Genomic DNA, 21,988 nt, shown 5'->3' with positions numbered 1-21,988 from the left:
AGGAGTATATTGGGAAACATAGCAATGATTTTTGGTTTTCCCCTCTTACGTTGTTCAACCAGCAGAGACATACACAGCTTTTACGTGTAGCAATTGTGTTTCCTGCTGCAGACATGAAGAGGAATTGTCGTGGTTTAAACCAGAATGTAGCCCCCACAGATTGAGGTAAGATCAGTTTAATAGCTAAGGTATAACACAAATCACTACTGCCACTACTACTACAAATAATAATGATACAGCAAACAACAAGTGAAGAGAATACAACACCCCACCAGCCACCGACCCATAACTCACTCCACCCTGCCCGGCCGAGCACTGCGTGCTCCCTCCTCCATCTTACCCCCAGAGCTCCACCCCTCCAGCTCTCTCTCCCAGTTGCATCCTGGGCATCACGTGCTATGGTATGGAATACCTCGTTGGCTAGCCTGGGTCAGGTGTCCTCTCTCTCCTTCCTCCAGGCCTCCCCTCCTCCCCGGCAGAGCACGTGCTCAGAAAACGCCTTGAACAAAAACACCCCCAAAACATACTTGCCACCAAGCAACTTCTCCCAGCCCAGAAGTCAGAACACAGCACTGCACCAGCTACAAGCAGGAGAGAAAATGACTGCCACTGCTCAACCCATGACAGGAATACACAGAAATAATGCAGAGTCTCCTCATATTTGGTGTATTCTTAATCATACTTTCTTTCTCTTCTTGGGAGGAGTGAACAGGTGAGCAAATATGATATTTGAGCTTAAAAAATATATCACATTTGAACAGTTCTTATTTGTACAGAACTGACAGGTCACAAAACAGAAGACAAACTCAAACCTTTGCTGTTGCACCTACACTAAAGATTTATTATAAATAGTTTTGCAGTTTAGTTTTTTGTTTTGTTACTTTTTTTTTAGTGTGCGTGATGCTTTGTTGTTGTTGGTTTGGTTTGTTTGCTTGTTTGTTTGAAATTGTGACTTTCCTTTCTTCACTTACTAGCACCTCACTAGAGACAGAAAACCAAATTTCAATGCCCCTACGTTTCTGCTCCCCAATCCCTACCCATGCTTTCTAATGACAATGCTAAAGCAAAAGCACTTGATGTTTTTTTTCACTGAGCACATATGCAGACTAAGGACAGATTCACATCAAGATGAAATCAAGACAGATTTAATTTTGCAAGATAGAGGCAAATTACTATGCCTCTAATGCACTGATAAATCTCGCTGTCTATCCCCAGGATATTTACAGTCATTTTTTGGTTTTTATTTGTTAAGTATTTAGCTGCCTAGTTTATATTCTGGCTTTGCATTCTGTAGGTAACAAATGTGGTGTTTTTCACATATGTTTAGGGTCTAGGACAATAGGATAGTACTTCTGAAGGGCATTGTATCTGTATCAATAACTTCAAGGTGAGTAATTAGAATATGCACTTATTTATTTAATCCTGACTTAAAAAGCATCATCCATGAAATGCCAACAGAACTTCAGACTTCAAGTTTTAGGTCAATATTTGGCAAAAATTTACTGTCAGAAATTATATTGTAAGAATATTCATAAATAATTTTCTGGAAAGCTATTTGTATATTTTCAAAGTAGTTGTTTTGAATATCGTATGAGTATTGGATAAGTTTTCGTACTCCCTCTGCTTTCCACTCACTGGCAGTTGGTGCTTCATTCCATATTTGAAACATTCTGTCACTTTGAAAGGCAGAATGGAATTGCAATCTGTCCTTTGTGAATGAGGCAAGCTGTACAGACCCCTGCTTTTGTGCTGTCACCACACTCCTATGATCTACCACCCTGAAAACAATGGATCCCATCTGGACTATCTGAGGGAAAGAAACAAATTGCTCCCTTATACCAAAAACCTGTGCACTTTTGACAGACCAGCGCACCAATATAGTGGAGGGCAGCTCAGAGGAGAAGGGCAAAAAGACAATGAGTCTGAGGAATAATGTACTGTAAAGAAAGCTTCATTTATCTCAACACCAGGGAGACTGGAGGATTGCCATGTTTTTAGATAAGACACTGCACCAGTGAATCATCAGGTTCCCTCAGACAGCTAGTAATGTTTTCCTGAGCAAGCCAGACCACCATAAGGATGGGAAAAGCCTGGGGACAGTGCTTTGTGAGTCAACCCAACATAAAGTATACAAACTGGACAAGAAATAAAAGTTTGAAAAAAGCAATGGTCTTGAGGTGCTACCCAATATTTCCCTTTCCAGGAACTGGGGAGGACCAGCATTGAAACAATGAACATATAGAGACCAGTAACAAGAATCATGTTTATGCTATGATTCAACTGTATATTGCAGATGCTCTATTATCCTTATGATGTGATTTCAGCACATTGCTGAATCACTCCACTAAATCAAAATCCCATGTCATGCTTAATAAGGAAATTTGTTATTAAACATTAAACTCCTCATGCATCTCTCACCTCCCCTCTCCTGGCCAGTTGAGACAGCCAGAGGTTGAGACACCCATTCTTACTTTTTTATTTAAAGGCTCCTCTCAATCAAAGATGCAAAAGATTGGGCTGCAACCCTGGTTTGGATTGTTTTCAGCCTTCTTGCTCCCAAGTTCATAAACTACACAGGGACTGATAAACTAAGACAAGACCTCTGTCATAGTCCAGCAGCCTAGGCTGACCCTTAAGGATGAAATCTTTATGCACAGAGAGTGGTTTCTCACAGATCTTCCAGAAGCCATCTTGCTTCCCTTGCACTATGCCAGCTGTGGTCAAGGGCAAGTGCCTGTTGTCTGAGTCACTGCCATGTTGCTCTGTAAACCAGCAGGAGCCAAATGCCATTTCCTCATGGAAAATGACATCACAGGATTAGTCTCCAACAGAGGATTGCAGGAAGGGACACTGCAGACGCACTTCCGAAGGAATGTTGCACTTGGCAGGCACTGACACCCAAGCACTCACATGGCCCTGCCACCAGTTATGCCTACTCCTCACAGGGCCAGATGTTTCAGGGTCCCTTTCAAATCAGTAGTGTTTGTGATAGAATTGCAGAAATACACTTTCTGAGGTGTTTCTTTCACACAATGTGCCAGCTGTCAGGACTGTTTGTGCCCAGCCTAACGTGACTCTGGAATAGTGAGAGTGTGCTTCCTTCTGCCTTGGAAAGAGAAGGCCTGATGGGCCTCACCCACACTACACCATCCACAAGATGGAGTCTTTCAGGCTCACTGAATAGCTGGTATAGCTGAATAAGTCTGTGAAGAAAGGCTAGAGGAACTCCTAGAGTAAGTTTGGAGTGCTGGGGAGATACATGTGTAATATACCCAGTTACTCATGTGAAGCTGGTTTAGGACATTGGAGAGAAGGGATGGGGGCAATAACCTGCAGCTGGAGGGAAGGGATGCCCTCCTGCCCATGCTGTTTTCCTTCCAGGGCTCTGGACTTTTTTAAGGAAGACACAAAAGGACCTCGCCAAGAAGTGTTTCCCAGAATCTGGGTAGCCTGTGGAGCTTGGAGCTTTGTAGCACACCTTGAAAATCTACTCATGCATTCAAGTAAGGGACAGCAAAAAGCAAACCAGCTACTCACCAACCACAGCTGACACTTGACTACTGCTTTTAAATCCTTATTCTGCTTTTTAAACTGGTACTTAAAGCAGCACAGGTCACCTGATACATTGACTATTGATTCAGATAGAAAGAGGTATAATGAAAACATCCTGAGTGCAATGATCCTTGCACAGCTGAGACTGATCAGCTCCTCTCTTTGCCTGAGATCCTGCAGAGCTGCACTGGGCAGGAAGTTTTGCTGTTGAATTCTGCCAGCTTTTATGGAGTTCTGAGTACCTAATAGCAGCTGAAGTACTGACTTGTCCAAACAGTCTCTCTGGAGCATAGTTTTCCATGTAATGAATCTACTGTGGACATCCCTGTAGGAATGTATTGAATTTTGTCTTGGGTTGTGTTTCTAGAGGAAGCTAAGTCTGGGAAATGATGACGTGCATTGTGCTTCCAGACACTACTGCTGTGCTTTGTCTTTGTTACAGTAATACTTGGTTGGAAAACCAAATACTTTGGTTAGAAACCCCAACTGCTTACAGGGTTTTATTTATACTTACAGTTTATTTAAGTCTCTTTAATTCAATGCCTTACCTTTGACTCTGTCTACCCTTCCTAAAACTTACAAAAAGTACAGTACTCTCTTATCATCCATGTAATTTCAGAAAACAGCAAGTATTATCAAGTATTCATCCCTGGGCTATTCTTCACTGATTGCCCACAGTCACTAGATTGTTAACTATGGCTCTTTGACCCTATTCTAGTTTTCAGATATTTAACAGCCTGTTGATCCTGCCTGTACTTCCTCAGGTCCCAAATGAGAATTCCTTGAGAGATAGTTCTGAAAGTATTCTTAAACTGCATCCAACATTCCTCACTTGTCCACACCTATAATCTCTTATCTATAGTTCTGTGAGAATTACCAGTACCTAAACATGCTAATGTTTTTTTTTGTTGCACTCGTCAGCAGCACATCAGCAAGAGTCAACTATATCCATTTTATATCTGCCTATATCTATAGATATATATATCTATCTATATATATACTATATATAGTAACTATATCTAGTTACTCAGTCTCACTGATTTTTGGAGACCCTGTTAATTTCCCAAGTAACCTTTTCTATTCCATATTAGAAATTATTTCCTTACTGCTAATCTGCTGAAGCAAAGAACATCAGTTCTTGTATTTCCTACAATGTATACCACAGAAAGATGACTTCCTTCCTTCCTTTTCACGTTTTAAGTGTTTGTGAAAAAACTTGAGGTTGTAAGTCTGTGAGTCAGAGAAGTATAACAATATGTGTCTTTCCATTATGGAAGAGTTCCTAGGTCTCTCTGATAGATACTGTTGCTCTCTTCTGTGTATTTTGTTAACATTTGTTTCTCATTACCTGAAGTTCAGTACTAAAAACTGGGTCTAAAACTCCAAGTGAGACTATACCATCCCTGGCTACAGAGGAAGACCTTCATTTGTGTTGTAGATGCTGTCACTGTCTCCTTTTCCTAACACCTAGTAACATACTGCTGCTGATTCAATGTCAGTTTACAACTATAATCTGAAGATCCAGATCTACTCAGATGCTCATCAGCTGCTACTGTCTAACATTCATAAAACTGATATGTTTCTTCCCAGGTGAAGTCTCTTACATATTTTTGAATACAGTGTCTCCAATTTATCAGGCATTTTTCAATACATAAACTGTCCTCCGTCATTCTAGAATTCATTTGCTTGTTGGTACCTATACCATTTCTATACATGCCCTGTAGGCTGTAAATCACATCATAAATATGTCTAGGACTGATCCTGTAGAACTCTGTTTGAGACAATATTTTAATTTTATAGTTGACAATCATAAACATTTAAATATAATTTTCTACTTTCTGTGTGTGTGTGGGGTGCTAGACCAAGTTTCCCTGATTATTAGTTTTATTTCTAATATTTTTGTAAAAGTAAATAAAATGGAACAGATGGAAAACCTGTACTGTATCAGCCAGCTCTAGGGAAACATTACATCCTTTACTAAGACTCTTTCTAAAGTTAATTTTGGAGCAAGCCAGTTAAACATGGTTTTAATTTCTTCCCTTGCATACTACAAACCAATGTCTGCTTTGAGTACTGTAAATTCTTGAGTTTATTCTTCCTTGAGTTTGGCAGAGCTGCTAATTAGTACAACTCCTTATCAATGCAGTATTCCTTCCCCAGGGTGGAAGGAATGATCTGGCCAATACATAAATCTGTAACCCAGAATGACTTAAGTGCTTAGTTCTTGCCCATGTTTTTCAGGTATCTTAATGAAGAGACTGTATGGCCTGGGTGCATAGCTGGGTCTACTGGTAAACTTTCAGCATCCTGTTTCCCTTCACTCAGCATGAAGGGCTACAACAACCTTTGATAGCTTAGGAAACGACATCTAATAACATATACATCCTGAGTGCCACCGAAGTGGCAGGATGTAGATTTTCTATGTTGATGGCCTAGTTTTGATTTTCATCTCTGAATCAGTATTTGCAATATGACTCACAAAAAATAATTGCCATTTGACTGTGTTGTCCACCTGGGAGAATAGACAATATGTAACACTGGTTCAGACATCACATTTTATTTTATTTCCAGGCACCAGGTAGGGTTATCTTTGCAGCCTTTTACATGTAGGTACCTATATTTCTTTGTCTTTCTTCATTTACTGGCTTCCTGTTTTTCTTCAACAGAAAACAACACAAAGTTAACTACTCCACATAACAAAGTAGAAAAAATCCTGCTCAACTGAGATTTCTGTGCGTAGGTATACTATTACTAATAATGATAATTATCAGTCTTAGAGATGGGTGGACAGAAATAAAATTTATTTATAAGAGGATCTCTGATTCAAAGGCTTTTATAAGCTGGAAGGAAGATTTTGATGATTTAGGCTGTAATTTTCTGGACAGACAAGGAGACTTTGAGGCTGATACATTAAAATGCATAGCCCTTCTTTTTTGCTGGTTAGCAAGCATTTAGCAGTTACAGCAGGCAGGAATGTCACCTCTCCTCACTTTTTGATTACCCCAGAATGTAGGGATGTTTTTTTAAAGTGGAAGTTTTGCTGAGATTCCAACTAGCCTTAAGTCCTACAGCCATGGACAACATGTTCACTGAGCTGAATCAGGGGAGCCCAAACTGGTCATGACAAGCCTTGAAACTAAGGACTGTGTGAGAGGTAACAATGTTTTTTTAAGCTACCTTTGTTTAACCACCAGAACTAAAAAAGTTATGCTAGGGCCATTCAGAGCCAATCTGCACATAGGTTTCATAAATTAACCTGGAGAAGTATTGTTTGCAAAATAGTACTGAGAGATAGAAGCACTGGTGAGACCCATCTGGAGTCAAATTCTGGGCTCCCCAGTGCAACAGAGATGTGGATATAGCTAGAGTGAGACAAGTGAAGGGCCACAAAGTTGCTTATGGGACTGTAGTATCTCTCATATGAGGAGATGCTGAAAGAGCTGAGAGTGTTCAGCCAGAAGAAAAGGCTTAGAGGAGTCTTTTCCATGTGTTCAGATATCTGAATAAAGCAGACAGAACCAGAGCCTTTGCAGTACTGCCCCATGACAGAAGTCAATGGGCACAAACTGAAACACAGAAAATTCAGCTTAAACATAAAAAAGATATTTATTTATTTATTTATTTACTTACTTACTTATTTTTCAGCAGCAGGCTTTCTGGAGAAGTTACAGTGTCTCCCTGCTCTAGTTGAACCTTCATCCAGTGTGCGGGTGGGACCTATTGCATTAGGTGTTAGATTAGAAGGCAAGATACTTCTTTTTAGGAGATGTGATTTCCCTAACACTCAAATATCTGTCAGTATATTTTTGGTAGCTTAGTTGAAGTACATATCTTAAAAGGATACAGGTTTCTTTACTACTGACAGTCTTTTGACATCTTAAGTCTTCCATACTATATAAACCTTTCAACTGCTGAATCAGTATTGTCAATGTAATTGTAGCATGCCAGCAATTTGACTAATGTCTCCATACGGAGTTTTTTATTATTACTATTGAGAGTGATTACCCGAATGTCTGAAAAATCATTCTTTGTCAGAAAGATAGCATGCTTCAATCAAAACTTCATAATTTCTCTGGGTCTTCGCTATGTTAGTAATAGTTAACGTAATTAAATGAGTGTAGGTCTTCAGCCAAACTTGGCTAATCAGCTTACCTAGATTGTTCTTTTTCTGCAGCCTGAATGTCTAATTTGCCTCTATTTGCCTAACATCTAAGCTGTTTCTCCTCCATGTGGAGCTTCTGTCTTGTTAAGAAAAAAAAACAAAAAAAGTATTTTCTGTGCTATACAGTTTTAGGAATGACTTCCTAAGTTATATGTGAACTATTTTTGTTTTGAAGATCCTTGCACTGGAAAATACACTGGCATTTTGTAGGGCTGTCTGTAATCTGCACTAGCACCTGTACTGCTAGGCAAGGAAGGATGCCAGGACATGTTATGTGATGATGAATAGAAATGAGTTTCTGTTTTGGGGAGGTAAGGGTTTGCCTCTTAAGGAGGCATAAGAAATTGGTTTGAGGTCCTGAGCAGGAGATGAACAGAGCCTCCATTTGGACAGCATGCTTGAAAAGTTAAAAACCAGAAGTTCCAATCTCTGGTGTTTGATTGAAATTTAGTATAAAAGAAGTCACATTTAAACATTTGCCTCTTCACATGGAAACTGTAAACAATTGTTATTACCAGCTCATGCTCAAAACTTGTTTTTCAAGTCATGCTGCTTGGCACAAAGAAAAATTCTCCAAATTTCTCTAATGTGTTGAAAAAAGTTTCATACTCTCCTACCAATTTTCTAAGTTATGTGGTGGGAGGCTTGTTTTTCTCTTATCTGTAAAATGCAGAGGGCAGTATCAATGCTATTTGTAAGGTAGATAGTAATTGATCTCTCTAAAAACTGAGAACTGTTATTTTGGTCCATTGTAGCCTTTAACAGCTATTTCCAGCAATACAAAAGTGAGAATTGTTCAAAGCTTCTGACAAGTTTATTTTATCTAATTAGCTAGAACATTTCATTACTGGGAGCAGGGCAGGGAAATAAACCTAGAAATGACTCTCCTTTTCACACTGCCTCATACCACTAAAGAAATGGTTGATAAAATCAAGAAAATTTTCACTGCTCAGAAGCAGGCCAGGTATAATGGTCTGTGCAGAAAAAAGCCAGTGTGATGGTTGAGGAACAGATACAACAAAGGGTGCTGAAACATAATTCTGGATGCCAGCTGCCAGATCTTCCAGTGTCTCAAACAACTAGGGAAGAGCAAAGAACTTCAGAAGTGTAGCTCAAAACAGAGAGCAGGGAACTATTTAAATGACATGCAGATTTACATGGATGCATCAAGAGCTGAAAGTGGGAGAAGTCCTAAATTCTGCTGCTTGAAATCCCCAGATTTTTTCATCAGACCCAGACAGATGACAAGCTTTCCTTCATCTGTCTTTTGTATCACACTCAAATTCTGCTTTCTGGCCATTTCCATTCAAATAACCTGGGAAAATGAGCATAATTCCTTCATTTTGCCAATGAGCAACTGCATTTTTGCCTCTCAGAAACATATTTCTGCTGATCATTTGAATTACCAGCCTGAGCTTAAAACTCTATGCCTATTGTGGATTTGGTTTTGTTGCTTATGTAGGAACAGCATCATGCTCACAGGAAGTGTGGCAGATCTCCTGGCTCACCTCAGTACACTCATTAGTCCCTACTGTGGGGTACTAGAGAACATAATTTTTCCTTTTCTTTGCTTTTTTCTTCCACTCCTTCTCCGCTTCAAAGTATTTATTAGCTGGCTTGCATGCGGACACAACAAAATAAAGGTAGATCTATAAGAATATAAAACAGTGGTAGTTCATTGTTTTAACTTTTGTTATTCTAATGTATCTTATTTTTATTTGCCATTTTAAACTATCACATTTCAACTAAAGCTCCTTACTATTACATATAATTTAACTGTGTTTTCAACATTTAATATATGAAAAAAAAAATAAATAAACAAAGAATGCCAAGGCCTTTTTCAAGTACTATTTTTCTTCCAGAATCTCTAGTTTATCCATGCTAGAAGAGATACTCCTTTGCTGAAATAGCCCACTAACATTTTTCATAACAATTTTTTATAAAGTACAATAGGGCAAAATATTACGTTTGGGCTTAATTTGTTTTTTTTTTTCAACAAAGGAAATAATAAAAAAATGGCTTCTTTTTCATTACAAGACAATCGAGGCTTTTGTCTTCTGACTAATTAAAAAAAATCGTTGAAGTCCATAAAAAATAAGTAATCTTTGTTGTCACTTTCTGAGTCTTAAAAATTAAGTGGGATAATAATAATTAAAGCTGATTCTGATTTGTGAGGATTGTCTGAAAAATGTTTCAATATTCTGAAGATTTGGATGAAAACCTAAATTGCTGAGTGTTTTCCTTTAAAGAAGAGAATGGCAGGTTTTATAAAATCTTTTGAAAAAAAAAGATGTATCATGTATTTATAGGTAATATTGAGGTTTAAGCTTTTGGTTCACATAGGCCAGATATTCACATTATTTCATTTATTTGGGGTGACCAGGGGCTTCAGCTGTTTCCATTAATGTTTAAGTAGCTTAAGATCATATTAGTGTATATATAGCTGTTTGCTATTTTTCCTCTACCAGTCTGTTTCTGGTTTCCGTAAGTCTTAAAGAATAATAGTATAGAGTAATGTAAGCAAGAAAGCATTAAACTAGCAGTTTATCCGGAATTTATATGCATTAACTAAGCATGGGCAGCTTACTTTTACAAATAGAGACAATTTGTGAAAATACCAAAATCTTGTTATTCACTTACAGAAGACCACAAAAAATGAAGAGCCCTTGCAAGTTCCAGACACTTTTCAACAGTACATATATTCCTTTGAAGATCTCTTATTTTCCCAGAAGAGGAAATTCTGTAGAAATACGGTATCCTTAATAGTTAAAGATATGGTTAAGGGAGCCGAATCTTTATCCATATTCAACGCTCAGTCATGAAATTGTGTTACTTCCTTCTCTTTGAAATCAATTTACGACAAAAATATTGAAACTGCCCCCTCGGTTTCTGTTCTAATCTGGATAAAACCCCCTAAAGAATAAGTCTGCAATACGGTGGAGACTTTTTTTCTACTGGGTTTATTAAAATTTAGAAGGAAAAACAAAAGTTTGCCGTTCCCGGGGTCTCTCTGGCTTCACAACGCGGGGTTAAACACATCTTTTCTCTCTCATCTGGGGTCCCAAGAGCAAGAAATTCTCCAGAATTAAAGTCCACCCTCTTCTTTTCACCGCCCGAAGAAACTGGGGTGATTTCATGGCACGCAGTTTACAAAAAATACGAATTTATAACTCCAAAGAAACACAGACTCGGCTGACTAAAAGCTCTTCCTGGCTAACAGTTAGGCGGGCTCTGCAAAGCACCAATCACAGATCACCGCTTCGCTATAAATTCAGGCATCGGGGTTACTGTAGCCCAATTACTTTCTTTTGATTAGGAAGAAGTCTCTGCAGCGATGTCGGAGACTGCTCCAGCCGCCGCTCCCGCTGTCGCTGCCCCCGTCTCCAAAGCAGCCGCCAAGAAGCCGAAGAAAGCGGCGGGCGGCTCCAAAGCCCGAAAGCCTGCTGGTCCTAGCGTCACCGAGCTGATCACCAAGGCTGTGTCGGCCTCCAAGGAGCGCAAGGGACTCTCCCTCGCCGCGCTCAAGAAGACGCTTGCTGCCGGTGGCTACGATGTAGAGAAGAACAACAGCCGCATCAAGCTGGGGCTCAAGAGCCTCGTCAACAAAGGTACTCTAGTGCAGACCAAGGGCACCGGTGCCTCCGGCTCTTTCCGCCTTAGTAAGAAGCCGGGAGAGGTGAAAGAAAAAGCCCCCAAGAAAAGGACGGCCGCAGCCAAGCCCAGAAAGCCAGCGGTCAAGAAGCCTGTCAGCGCTGCCAAGAAGCCCAAGAAAGCTGCGGCAGTGAAGAAGAGCCCCAAAAAAGTGAAGAAACCGGCCGCTGCCGCGGTCAAGAAGGCAGCGAAGAGCCCCAAAAAAGCGACTAAGGCTGCCAAGCCTAAGAAGGCGGCGACAGCAGCAAAGAGTCCAGCCAAGGCAAAGGCGGTGAAGCCCAAAGCAGCTAAGCCCAGGGCAGCTAAGCCGAAAGCAGCCAAGGCAAGGAAGGCGGCGCCCAAGAAGTGAAGTATTGAAGTGGAAAAACTGAAACCCAACGGCTCTTTTAAGAGCCACCCACTATTGTCCCAAAAAGGGCTGATGCACTCCTTCGCCGAGGTCCGTGCCTGCAGCAGAGGTAACCACACGCCACTATCCGTGTGGGACGTTCGTCTGTGGATTGGATGGGACGCTAAACTTCCGACCGTGGTTATGCTAAGACTTGGAAAAATAAAGGTTGTATTTCCTGCGAAAACACTTTCTAAAGGCTGACTTTTTGAGCACCGCAAGAGGGTTAAAGGGACTGCTTAGGGCGGGTTTCGCTCTGGGGCGTGGAGGGTTTTTTCGGCGATTTTAACCAGCGCGGTTAGTAGCAGCCTGGGGGCGACGGCCACACCCCTCGGTGGCCGTACCCGGGAACTATCGGCGCAGCTCCTGTGTTTCCTTGGCAGTGACCTATCCGCTTGGCAGCGCTGTCGTGGGGCAGGTCTGAATTTTTGCGTGACTTCTCCGACCTGCTTTTCCAGACGGAGACTGCCGGGGGGAGGGAGGGGGGGAGTTGTGCGAGTAAAGCTATCAGCGGTCCTCTTCTGCACCCTGCTGGCCTAGTGGTGGTGCAGTCGGAGCGGCACGGGCTTTTCCGGGCAGCTATCTTCAGCCGCTGCTGGCAGGGCGCTTTGCCGGAGGTGCTTCCGCGGCAGTAGAAGATGCCGAACAACTTGCTCCACAGTGGCTTGGCTGTGCCGCGGCGTCCCGTTCTGATTGGCTGATGGGAGAATCCGCTTTCGCTTATTGGGCAATTGGGTAAATTCGAAAAGCCCGCGCTTCCCGCGCCGGCTCCGCTCTTGGCGTTATGAGCTCCTTTTGCAAGCGCACCTACCCCGTCTGAGGTATCCTCGCTTCCCATAGTCTTCTTGTCTGTCTTCCGATCTACAAGGCTGCTTTTTGTCTTGTCCTGGACTATCCGCCTAGTGACAACTGTGCAAAAATGGCGCATTTATTTCACTAATCCTATTTTTGGGGTGTCCGTGCATTAATTTACCAAGTTCAAGCTATGTGAAAGTCTTTCCCATTGATGATGGAATGTATAATGCAACACATCCTAAATCATTACTGTACTGATTCACAACACCGCTTACATTTACTGAAAAAATTGGAAGTCAGCATTTATGTAGTCACAAATAACTGAACTTTATTCAAGGTTTTGAGACATTATTAGCAATTGCAAGAAGTTATGACTGATTGAACAGTTGCACTTTAACTTGAATTTAGCATTTTACAACCACGTTTTGTACACCCAAGACGCCCGAGACACTAACTGTGCTAAAGCTCTTCTAAGGAGTATGTAGGATGGCTCTTAAAAGAGCCTTTGAATTGAAACTGTCGCTCTGAGGTGCTCTACTTTGAACTAGTGTACTTGGTGACAGCCTTGGTGCCCTCGGAGACTGCGTGCTTGGCCAGCTCTCCCGGCAGCAAGAGCCGCACGGCCGTCTGGATCTCCCGAGAAGTGATGGTGGAACGCTTGTTGTAGTGTGCTAAGCGCGAGGCTTCGCCAGCGATGCGCTCGAAGATGTCGTTGACGAAGGAGTTCATGATGCCCATGGCCTTGGATGAAATACCAGTGTCGGGGTGCACCTGCTTCAGTACCTTGTACACGTAGATGGAGTAACTCTCCTTGCGGCTCTTCTTACGCTTTTTGTCGCCTTTCTTCTGTGTTTTAGTCACCGCCTTCTTAGAACCTTTCTTAGGAGCAGGAGCAGACTTAACCGGCTCCGGCATCTTACCAGCACTTGCTCACTTTCTCAGAACAGGATAACAAAGTAGCGGCAGAGCTCTCTACTTATAGGGCCGCTATGCAAACACTAAGCCTTCAACTCGTTCAATTCGATTGGATCTTCTAGCAAGTAGGCATATTCTTGCCGCTGATTGGTTAAAATATGATCCCTCGTCTCATTGGTTGTCTAAGCAATGGACGTTTCCAGCCAATCATCAAACGCTAATTCCTCCCTGGGAAGGGATAAAAAGGGAAGACCAGTGCCTCTAGGGCAGTTGTCGATTGTATTCGAGGATTCTGAGTAAGTAGTTTTAAGCGACGAAAGTATGTCTGGTCGTGGCAAACAAGGGGGTAAAGTACGAGCTAAGGCCAAATCGCGGTCGTCTCGGGCTGGATTGCAGTTTCCTGTAGGTCGTGTCCACCGTCTTCTGCGCAAAGGCAACTACGCGGAGCGGGTCGGTGCTGGAGCTCCTGTTTATATGGCGGCTGTATTGGAGTACCTGACGGCCGAAATCCTGGAGCTGGCGGGGAACGCGGCCCGCGACAACAAGAAGACGCGCATCATCCCGCGGCACCTGCAACTCGCCATCCGCAACGACGAGGAGCTCAACAAGCTGCTGGGCAAGGTGACGATCGCGCAGGGTGGTGTGCTGCCGAACATCCAGGCCGTGCTGCTGCCCAAGAAGACTGAGAGCCATAAGGCTAAAAGCAAGTAAACTCAGAAAATCAAGTATCTCAGACCTCTTTAAATACAATTTTATAACCCAAAGGCTCTTTTCAGAGCCACCCACACAGTCAGAAAAGAGTTGTATTGCTTGCTTTATGAAAGTTCTCATGCTGTTTTCTATGTACTGAGTGTGTTAAGCAATACGATGTTCTGCAGCAAAGCCTTCAAACTTAAGTCTCGAAGGGGTGGTATATTTGCATTCCAACTTTGAATCCTTTGTAAGGAAGGACCGCTAATCATGTTTTTGGTGAGTTATTGGTTTTGTTGGGCTTTTTTTTTTGTGGTAGGTTCGTTCCTGATGTTCAGTGTGCTCAATTGTCATGATTTAACAGGCTACTTATGGTGTAAAACATGAGGGCTGGGGTGCTAAAAAGCTGGGGGGGAGTGCAAAAAACTATATAGTATGAAAATACTGTTCCAAACCCAGAAAAATACGAAAAACAAATAAAGGCTTCCTTTGTTGGCAATTGTTCTTTTTAAAGTTGTAAAGCTTCCCTGTGACTTAGGAACAAAATGAAAAAATGCTTTAAGGGAAATAGCTCATTTTGATCTAGAACCTCAGTTAGATGGACCTGCACTGTAAAGCAATAATGTAGCATTTCCATTAAGAGGAGATTTCTTGTAATGCTAGTATATATCCTTTTTTAAGTAGGATTTTTCAATATGCCATCCTTTAATTGTCTTGCTGTGCATAACTATTTCTCTTGTATCAATTAATGGTGAGCAAAAGTATTTGAATTCATCTTTATTGTTGGCTCAGGTATTGCCCAAGAGCACAGTGTTAAAGCTCTTTAAATGCATTGCTATAAATAATGAGAAAGACTTGTTTAGCTGATTCCTCTTACCAAGGTGTTCTTAGAAACTGCACCTGATGGTCTGCAGCACCTTGCATTGAGGCCAGAACTCCTACCTGTGCAGCACTTCTGCCCTCCTTATCCCCTGGGGAAAAGGAGCTTAGAGGGAAGAAAATGCCACATACACAGCAAGATACCTGTGCCTCTCCTCCCCACCCCCAAGCTATAACAAGCTTTTTTTACTAGAACTGTATCACGATCAGAGTTGGGACACCATGAATAATTTGTGGAGAGAAGCATAGAGGAGAGCTGTTTGGAGCATCACACTATCCTGGTATGGTGATGGTACCTTGCCTAAGGATTTGTTTGCCAGTAGGTAAACTTAGAGCCATAATGTTTTCATTGTGTTGTTGATTCTCACTTGGTGCAGCTACTTGGCACTCCTCTTCTTGAGCAATTGCAGTTGTAGTAAGACTGCTTTAACATGCACAAGTCTTCTTAATGTCTTTTCCAGAACAGATTCCTTCACATGTATTTCAGGCCATAGAATGGTTTGGGTGAGAAGGGACATTAAAGCACATTCAGTTCCATCCCCCTGCCATGGTGAGGGACACCTTCCATTAGACCAGGTTGCTCAAAGCCCTGTCCAACATGGCTTTGAATGCTGCCAGGTATGGGGCAGCCACAGCTTCTCTGGGTAACCTGTGCTAGTGCCTTACCACCTTCATAAGTAAAAAAGAAAAAAAAAATCCTAATATTTAATTTAAATCTCTCCTCTTTTGGTTTAAGGCAGTTCCCCCTTGTCCTGTCACTGCAGGCCTTGGTAAAAAGGCTCTCTCTGATGTCTTATATTGAAAGACTGATATAAGGTTTCCCGAGAGCCTGTTTTTGCCTAGGTTGAACAACTGCAATTCTCCCACTCCTTCTTCACAGGAGAGCTGTTCCAGCCCTCTAATAATTTCTGGGACTCTCCTCTGGACCTCCTCTAACAGGGCCATGTGTTCCTCGTGTTGGGAACCCCAGAGCTGGATGCAGTCCACCAGGTGAGATCTCACAAGAAATTAGTAGAAGGGGAGAAGATCCTCCCTTGACCTACTGTCCAGGGTGCTTTTTATGCAGCCCAGGATAAAATGGGCTTTCTGTGCCACAAGTGTGTATCTCTAGATCAAAACAGTAAAATCCCAGAGAAAGACTGTGGGGCTATCTGTATCTAGGAATGTGATTTCTCTGTGAAAGAAAACTCCCCTGCATGGAAATCAGAATTGGTACCACAGGAGAGGGCTTTACACTTCTCTGAGTGTGAAAGTAAGTCCAGGACTTCTCCAAATTCTTCTTGGCATCTGTCCACAAATATGTTATTCAGAATATAATTCCAAACACCTCTCATTTTACTATTTACCCTGCTCACCTCAGTAACTGGAGTTTCACCCTCTCTGATACTTAAGTCAACTTCTTAGCATTCTTTTTCTTCTTAGCCACTGTGGTTTCACCTGTTGTGAACCTTGTGCTGCCATCTCACTGGTGAAATCTCAAAGGGAAATGTTCTATAAGTCAGATGGATTATATGATAGGATTGCTGGCAAATCTACTTGCATTAGAGACTTGCAGCTTTCAACAAATCCTAATAGATGGAGAAATGTCGCAAAGCAAGTTTAAATAATCAAGCTTCATCTCATTTGCACATATAACAAAAAGTAGTAAAGAGGAAATCCATACCATAAGGTGCCTTAGCTATATCACTGGGTTCCAATACACCTTCACATTCTGACAAACTTGTGGTACGAAAAAATTCCAACCATGCATCTTCAAATATTGTGGATCACGGTCACATTTAGAGATCTTAGAAGCATAAAAAATAGTTTGGGTTGGAAGGGACTTTAAACATCATCTAATAACTCAATAATGTCAGTCAATGCATCAAAAGTCTTATTAATGCATAGTTAAAAAGTAAGTAAGTAAAAAAAAAGTAAGACAAAAGGCTTTTCTATCACTTTTCACCTTCACTTTGTTTTCAATGTTTTGAATAATGTGCTCTATTTAAAAAACTTACAAGACCCTAGGTTACATATTAGTTTAATGTAGAAGGTACAGATCTGGATTTAAATTGACATGTAACCCCCCAAGAAAATTAAAAGCAATTTTGCAGTTGTATATAATACACTGATGTGATGATTTATTTACTAATTATGTACTTTCTTGTGCAGTCATGGTTAGATATTGCCTTACTGCAACAATCAAGTGCAATCTCATCATTAAAGTTTAATGAGGAACTAGGGCAATTGTTCTAATTAAAGTTTATTTGAAAAGCTATACTATTGCGAAGGTTTCCCTTCTCATTTAACTCATAGTACTATGTGTCCTAAGTCATGGGGAAACTGCAGTGTACCTACAGACTGTGGATTGGATCCCAAACTTTGATTCAAGTAGTAATTATTATCTCCAATGAATAGTAAAAGCAAATTCATCAGGGATTATACTCAACAGCAAAATTTTCTTTCTGCTTTAACTGTTTTTGTCTAAGATATCCCTCTGGTCCATGAGAGAACTGACTGTATCACTAACAGAAACACACAGGAAACAGGTCTGTGGCCACATGTAGTAACCTACAGGCAAAGCAGCCTTCTAGAAAGCATGATATTAAATTATATCAAATGTCCCTCACACTCTGGGGAAAATGGGTTGCAGGTAATAAGTCTGTCAGCTCCTGCTTTTGGCATCTGCATCACCCATTTCTGCCAGGAGATTTTGGAAGATAAATTTCCAAGTCTTCCAGTGTTTATATTGCTGGAAGAAAAAGTTATACTAGGATACTCAACCTGCACTTGGGAAGAGATATGAAGAAATTATTATTTTTAAACACTTAAAGATTTTCTGCAATACCTTCAGGGTTTCTTTAGCATTCACAAGGTTGATTGTGCCTTAGGAAACACATCTAGACACAGATCTTCAAGTATAAAAAATAAAACAAACTTTGTGGAGCCAAATGTTAATGTTAAACACCAGCCTGGCAGGTCCACTAGTGACAAGTCTTTTAGTTAGTTTATAAACAGTTCTAATTCATTCCGAGCAGTCAAAAAGCATAGTCTAAATTAAATCTATCTTTACCTGCTCATATTTTATATGTTTGATTAGCAGATCTTTATTTAAAATAATGATTTGAATAAAAATGGGATCCACAGTGATAGTTATAATTACAATAAACACCTGTACTTTTTTTTGGACACCTGTAACTTAATATATGAATATCTCAATTACATTTTCCCTGAAGCTAGGGAATATATTCTGCCAATAAATATTCTGAAAATATTGTTTAAGTTCAAAAATTATGTCCAGCAATGAAATTACATAAACAACTATCAAAATTCAAGATTATATCAATAATCTTTAAGAGGCAGACATGTTTGAAGTGCTCAAAATATTAATAATTTAAGAAATGGCAAGTACACAGCCATATAATTTCTATTCTGTGCAAGTATGAGTAAAAATCTTAACAGTTTTAACTAAAAAATATAGTCTCGAAACTCTTTCAATATTTATTCACTTTCCAATATAGTCCAAAGTACTGTAAGCAGCACATATGCAAGGTTCGTTAGAAAACGTGTGAAATACACATTAAAAAAAAAAAAAATCTGGATTCCTCATTGGAATAACACGCATTTGGTTAGTGATCATTTATCAGATGTCATAGAGACGTCTAGTTGGTAGCTTCGGTAATGTATTTTTTCGCTTGCTGGATCCAGCTGCGCCCTCGCCACCACTTCTCTACCTCGACCCCGGGAGCTGTTTGGCAGAACCCCTCAGCCAGTACTGCCAGTTGGCCCACTCGGGGCTGGGGTTGGCTGAAAAGGGGAACGGCGCATGGTCCCTCCTCCGCTCTCGAGCAGCAGCTCGAGTTGCCTTCACAGGAGCCCCAGGTCTAAGCATTACCCACCAGAGCCCCTCACCGATGGTTTTTCCCCCGCTTAAGGCCTCACTCCCTGCTCCCTCCCACAACGACCTGCAGGTCGTTCCGTGCGAACGTGAAAGCGCTGAACGCTCGGACCCCAGCCCGCGGGGCTGCACGGAAGAGGAGGAAGCCGTTGAGAGAAGTGTCAAGGTAGACAAACAAAATACAAAGCCGCAGTGGCAGAAACGAACAAAGACAGCGTGACACAAAACTAGTCCATCCGCGGGATCCCCACAAGAGGAAACGGCAATCAGCTGTGACAGGAGGGGCGTTAGCACCGAGCGAGGACGCGGATTGGTAGGATTTTGCCGCAGACAGCGGGAAGGGTCGGGATGGAGACGGAGCGCCACAGCCCGAAACGAGGGGTTACGTCTACTGCTCCTGTCCCCGGCAGGAACCCCCACCTGCCACTTAACAGTCACTTGCGCGGGGGGAGGTGGATGGGGGAGAGGACAGGAAGGCAAAGAAGAGATAGGATGAACAGGCTGAACAGGAACAGAGCAACTTGACTGCGGGGCTAGAGTCCGATCCCGGTCGAGACAGGCAGAACAGCCGGACTCTCCCCTGGGGCAGGTAGCGGGGAAAGTGGTCCAGCCAGCTTTTCACGGGAAGCCTATCCTGAGCTGCAAGAGGGCAGCTTGGGGGCGGAGGCAGCGGCTAAGGCCCCGCCTCCGCAACTCCCACCACCCACAGCCTTTCCCCCTCCACATACTCCCCCGTCGTTTTCCCTCCCCCCGCCTGCACCCACCCTCCCTTAACCCCTGCAGTCCTCAACCAGGTCGGATCCCGAGAAATATACCGCCGCTCCGCCGTGCTGGCGGCGTTCAGTGGGGGGCTGTGGGAAGTGCTGCAATGTCTGGTAGAGGCAAAGGCGGGAAGGGGCTCGGCAAGGGCGGCGCTAAGCGCCACCGCAAAGTGCTGCGCGACAACATCCAGGGCATCACCAAGCCGGCCATCCGCCGCTTGGCTCGGCGTGGCGGCGTGAAGCGCATCTCGGGGCTCATCTACGAGGAGACGCGCGGCGTCTTGAAGGTTTTCCTGGAGAACGTGATTCGCGACGCAGTCACCTACACGGAGCACGCCAAGAGGAAGACTGTGACCGCCATGGACGTGGTCTATGCTCTGAAGCGCCAGGGTCGCACTCTTTATGGCTTTGGCGGTTAAGTTCCGGTTGCAAACCGTACACGGTCAAAACAAGGCTCTTTTAAGAGCCACCCACAAATTTCACAACGAGAGCTAGTTATTACTAAACTTTTAAGTTTTCAGAGCATTCGCAATACTTACGTGCCATTCAATTGCAAAATTTTAGAATAGGTGTTACAGAATTCAAAAGCTGCTACAGAGTATCCTTTTCAAAAAAAGTACCAAGAACACTGAGTAGTGTAAAATACTTATTGCTACTGTATTTTAGCAAGCTACGCTAAATGAAAGTTAATGTATCAACATACAATCCATGTACTTAATGATTTAATTAATTCGGATTAAAATCTTATAGACAATTGCAGCTCTTTTTAAAAAAGAGTGGGGGCTCTTAAAAGAGCCGTTTGGTTTAAACTTTAAAACTGATTTACTTGGAGCTAGTGTACTTGGTGACAGCCTTGGTGCCCTCGGAGACTGCGTGCTTGGCCAGCTCACCGGGCAGCAGGAGCCGCACGGCCGTCTGGATCTCCCGAGAGGTGATGGTGGAACGCTTGTTGTAGTGTGCCAGGCGGGAGGCTTCACCGGCGATGCGCTCGAAGATGTCGTTGACGAAGGAGTTCATGATGCTCATGGCCTTGGAGGAGATGCCCGTGTCGGGGTGCACCTGCTTCAGCACCTTGTACACGTAGATGGAGTAGCTCTCCTTCCTTGCTCTCTTTCGCTTCTTGTCACCCTTCTTCTGCGTTTTGGTGACAGCTTTCTTGGAGCCCTTCTTTGGAGCAGGAGCTGATTTTGCTGGTTCAGGCATTCTTAAAAGTTTCTTTCCAAGATCTTCACTGTACCTCAACAACACAGAAAATGGCGCCTACCCCCCTATTTATAAGGGCGTTATGCAAATTAGAGGATTGTAATAGTTCCATTCCTATTGGAGTAAAAATATACCAACGCAATTACAGACATTTCCGTCCTGTAACCCTTGGGCGCTACATTTGCCCAATCTTTGTGCTTTGCAGCTACTGTAATTGCAGGAAAACCTTCAATAGCAAAAAAAAAAACAAAAAAAAATGCAAACAAACCCAAAACCAAACCACAAAACAAACAAATAAAACCTCAATCAAAGAACAAAACAAAAAAAAATAATCTGCACTGAATTTACTCATTTACTTCCAAAACTCGTATTTATTCATGGGCACTTTGTACTGCTCCGGTGTTCCTAGGACTTTCAGAATGGGATATTTTATAGCACCTTTAAAATTCTGAAACTGTGCTATTCAAAAAAAGGTAACATTGTAAGTGTGCAACTCGGCAATTGAACGACACATAAATGTCCAAGTATTGCGAATGCTCTGAAAACTTAAAAGTTTAGTAATAACTAGCTCTCGTTGTGAAATTTGTGGGTGGCTCTTAAAAGAGCCTTGTTTTGACCGTGTACGGTTTGCAACCGGAACTTAACCGCCAAAGCCATAAAGAGTGCGACCCTGGCGCTTCAGAGCATAGACCACGTCCATGGCGGTCACAGTCTTCCTCTTGGCGTGCTCCGTGTAGGTGACTGCGTCGCGAATCACGTTCTCCAGGAAAACCTTCAAGACGCCGCGCGTCTCCTCGTAGATGAGCCCCGAGATGCGCTTCACGCCGCCACGCCGAGCCAAGCGGCGGATGGCCGGCTTGGTGATGCCCTGGATGTTGTCGCGCAGCACTTTGCGGTGGCGCTTAGCGCCGCCCTTGCCGAGCCCCTTCCCGCCTTTGCCTCTACCAGACATTGCAGCACTTCCCACAGCCCCCCACTGAACGCCGCCAACACGGCGGAGCGGCGGTATATTTCTCGGGATCCGACCTGGTTGAGGACTGCAGGGGTTAAGGGAGGGTGGGTGCAGGCGGGGGGAGGGAAAACGACGGGGGAGTATGTGGAGGGGGAAAGGCTGT

The 21,988-nt window shown here is 42.6% G+C and overlaps 7 protein-coding genes across 7 annotated transcripts in view; 3 read left to right on the top strand and 4 right to left on the bottom strand.

Annotated features, from left to right (window-relative positions):
• Positions 1-115, bottom strand: part of LOC101872911 (histone H4) — a 40,711-nt gene extending 40,596 nt beyond the window's left edge. The window contains exon 1 of the mRNA XM_034063235.1: positions 74-115. Coding sequence (XP_033919126.1) covers positions 74-115 — 42 coding nt within the window. The remainder of the gene's footprint in view (positions 1-73) is intronic.
• Positions 1-20,248, top strand: part of LOC101873521 (uncharacterized) — a 32,832-nt gene extending 12,584 nt beyond the window's left edge. Inside the window, exons 4-5 of the mRNA XM_005150276.4 lie at positions 15,366-15,374; positions 19,771-20,248. Coding sequence (XP_005150333.2) covers positions 15,366-15,374; positions 19,771-20,089 — 328 coding nt within the window. The 3' untranslated portion in view covers positions 20,090-20,248. The remainder of the gene's footprint in view (positions 1-15,365; positions 15,375-19,770) is intronic.
• LOC101872574 (histone H1.10) lies at positions 11,022-11,942 on the top strand. Its single transcript, XM_005150270.3, has one exon. The coding sequence runs from the start codon at positions 11,049-11,051 to the stop codon at positions 11,712-11,714; it is 666 nt and encodes a 221-aa protein (XP_005150327.1). The 5' UTR covers positions 11,022-11,048; the 3' UTR covers positions 11,715-11,942.
• On the top strand, positions 12,293-14,648 carry LOC101872740 (histone H2A.J). Its single transcript, XM_031050074.2, has one exon. The coding sequence runs from the start codon at positions 13,785-13,787 to the stop codon at positions 14,172-14,174; it is 390 nt and encodes a 129-aa protein (XP_030905934.1). The 5' UTR covers positions 12,293-13,784; the 3' UTR covers positions 14,175-14,648.
• Positions 12,718-13,542, bottom strand: LOC101867653 (histone H2B 1/2/3/4/6-like). Its single transcript, XM_013129343.2, has one exon. It carries the CDS (start codon positions 13,461-13,463, stop codon positions 13,083-13,085), a length of 381 nt encoding a protein of 126 aa, XP_012984797.1. The 5' UTR covers positions 13,464-13,542; the 3' UTR covers positions 12,718-13,082.
• A 143-nt stretch (positions 20,249-20,391) lies between the features above and the next one.
• On the bottom strand, positions 20,392-20,897 carry LOC101872248 (histone H2B 7). Its single transcript, XM_005150268.3, has one exon. It carries the CDS (start codon positions 20,871-20,873, stop codon positions 20,493-20,495), a length of 381 nt encoding a protein of 126 aa, XP_005150325.1. The 5' UTR covers positions 20,874-20,897; the 3' UTR covers positions 20,392-20,492.
• Positions 20,898-21,513: 616 nt separating this feature from the next.
• On the bottom strand, positions 21,514-21,825 carry LOC115946711 (histone H4). The gene has a single exon (XM_031050077.2). The coding sequence runs from the start codon at positions 21,823-21,825 to the stop codon at positions 21,514-21,516; it is 312 nt and encodes a 103-aa protein (XP_030905937.1).
• Between the last annotated feature and the right edge of the window lie 163 nt (positions 21,826-21,988).

This window comes from Melopsittacus undulatus, chromosome 5 (assembly GCF_012275295.1).
Source record: "Melopsittacus undulatus isolate bMelUnd1 chromosome 5, bMelUnd1.mat.Z, whole genome shotgun sequence".
NCBI lineage: Eukaryota > Metazoa > Chordata > Aves > Psittaciformes > Psittaculidae > Melopsittacus > Melopsittacus undulatus.
The sequence above is the reverse complement of the archived record's forward strand: the minus strand, read 5'-3'. Positions and strand labels throughout refer to the sequence as shown.

Excerpts from the sequence above, each read along its gene's own strand:
- LOC101872740 (XM_031050074.2), top strand. The coding sequence starts at position 13,785 with ATGTCTGGTCGTGGCAAACAAGGGGGTAAAGTACGAGCTAAGGCCAAA.
- LOC101872574 (XM_005150270.3), top strand. The coding sequence starts at position 11,049 with ATGTCGGAGACTGCTCCAGCCGCCGCTCCCGCTGTCGCTGCCCCCGTC.
- LOC115946711 (XM_031050077.2), bottom strand. The coding sequence starts at position 21,825 with ATGTCTGGTAGAGGCAAAGGCGGGAAGGGGCTCGGCAAGGGCGGCGCT.
- LOC101872248 (XM_005150268.3), bottom strand. The coding sequence starts at position 20,873 with ATGCCTGAACCAGCAAAATCAGCTCCTGCTCCAAAGAAGGGCTCCAAG.
- LOC101867653 (XM_013129343.2), bottom strand. The coding sequence starts at position 13,463 with ATGCCGGAGCCGGTTAAGTCTGCTCCTGCTCCTAAGAAAGGTTCTAAG.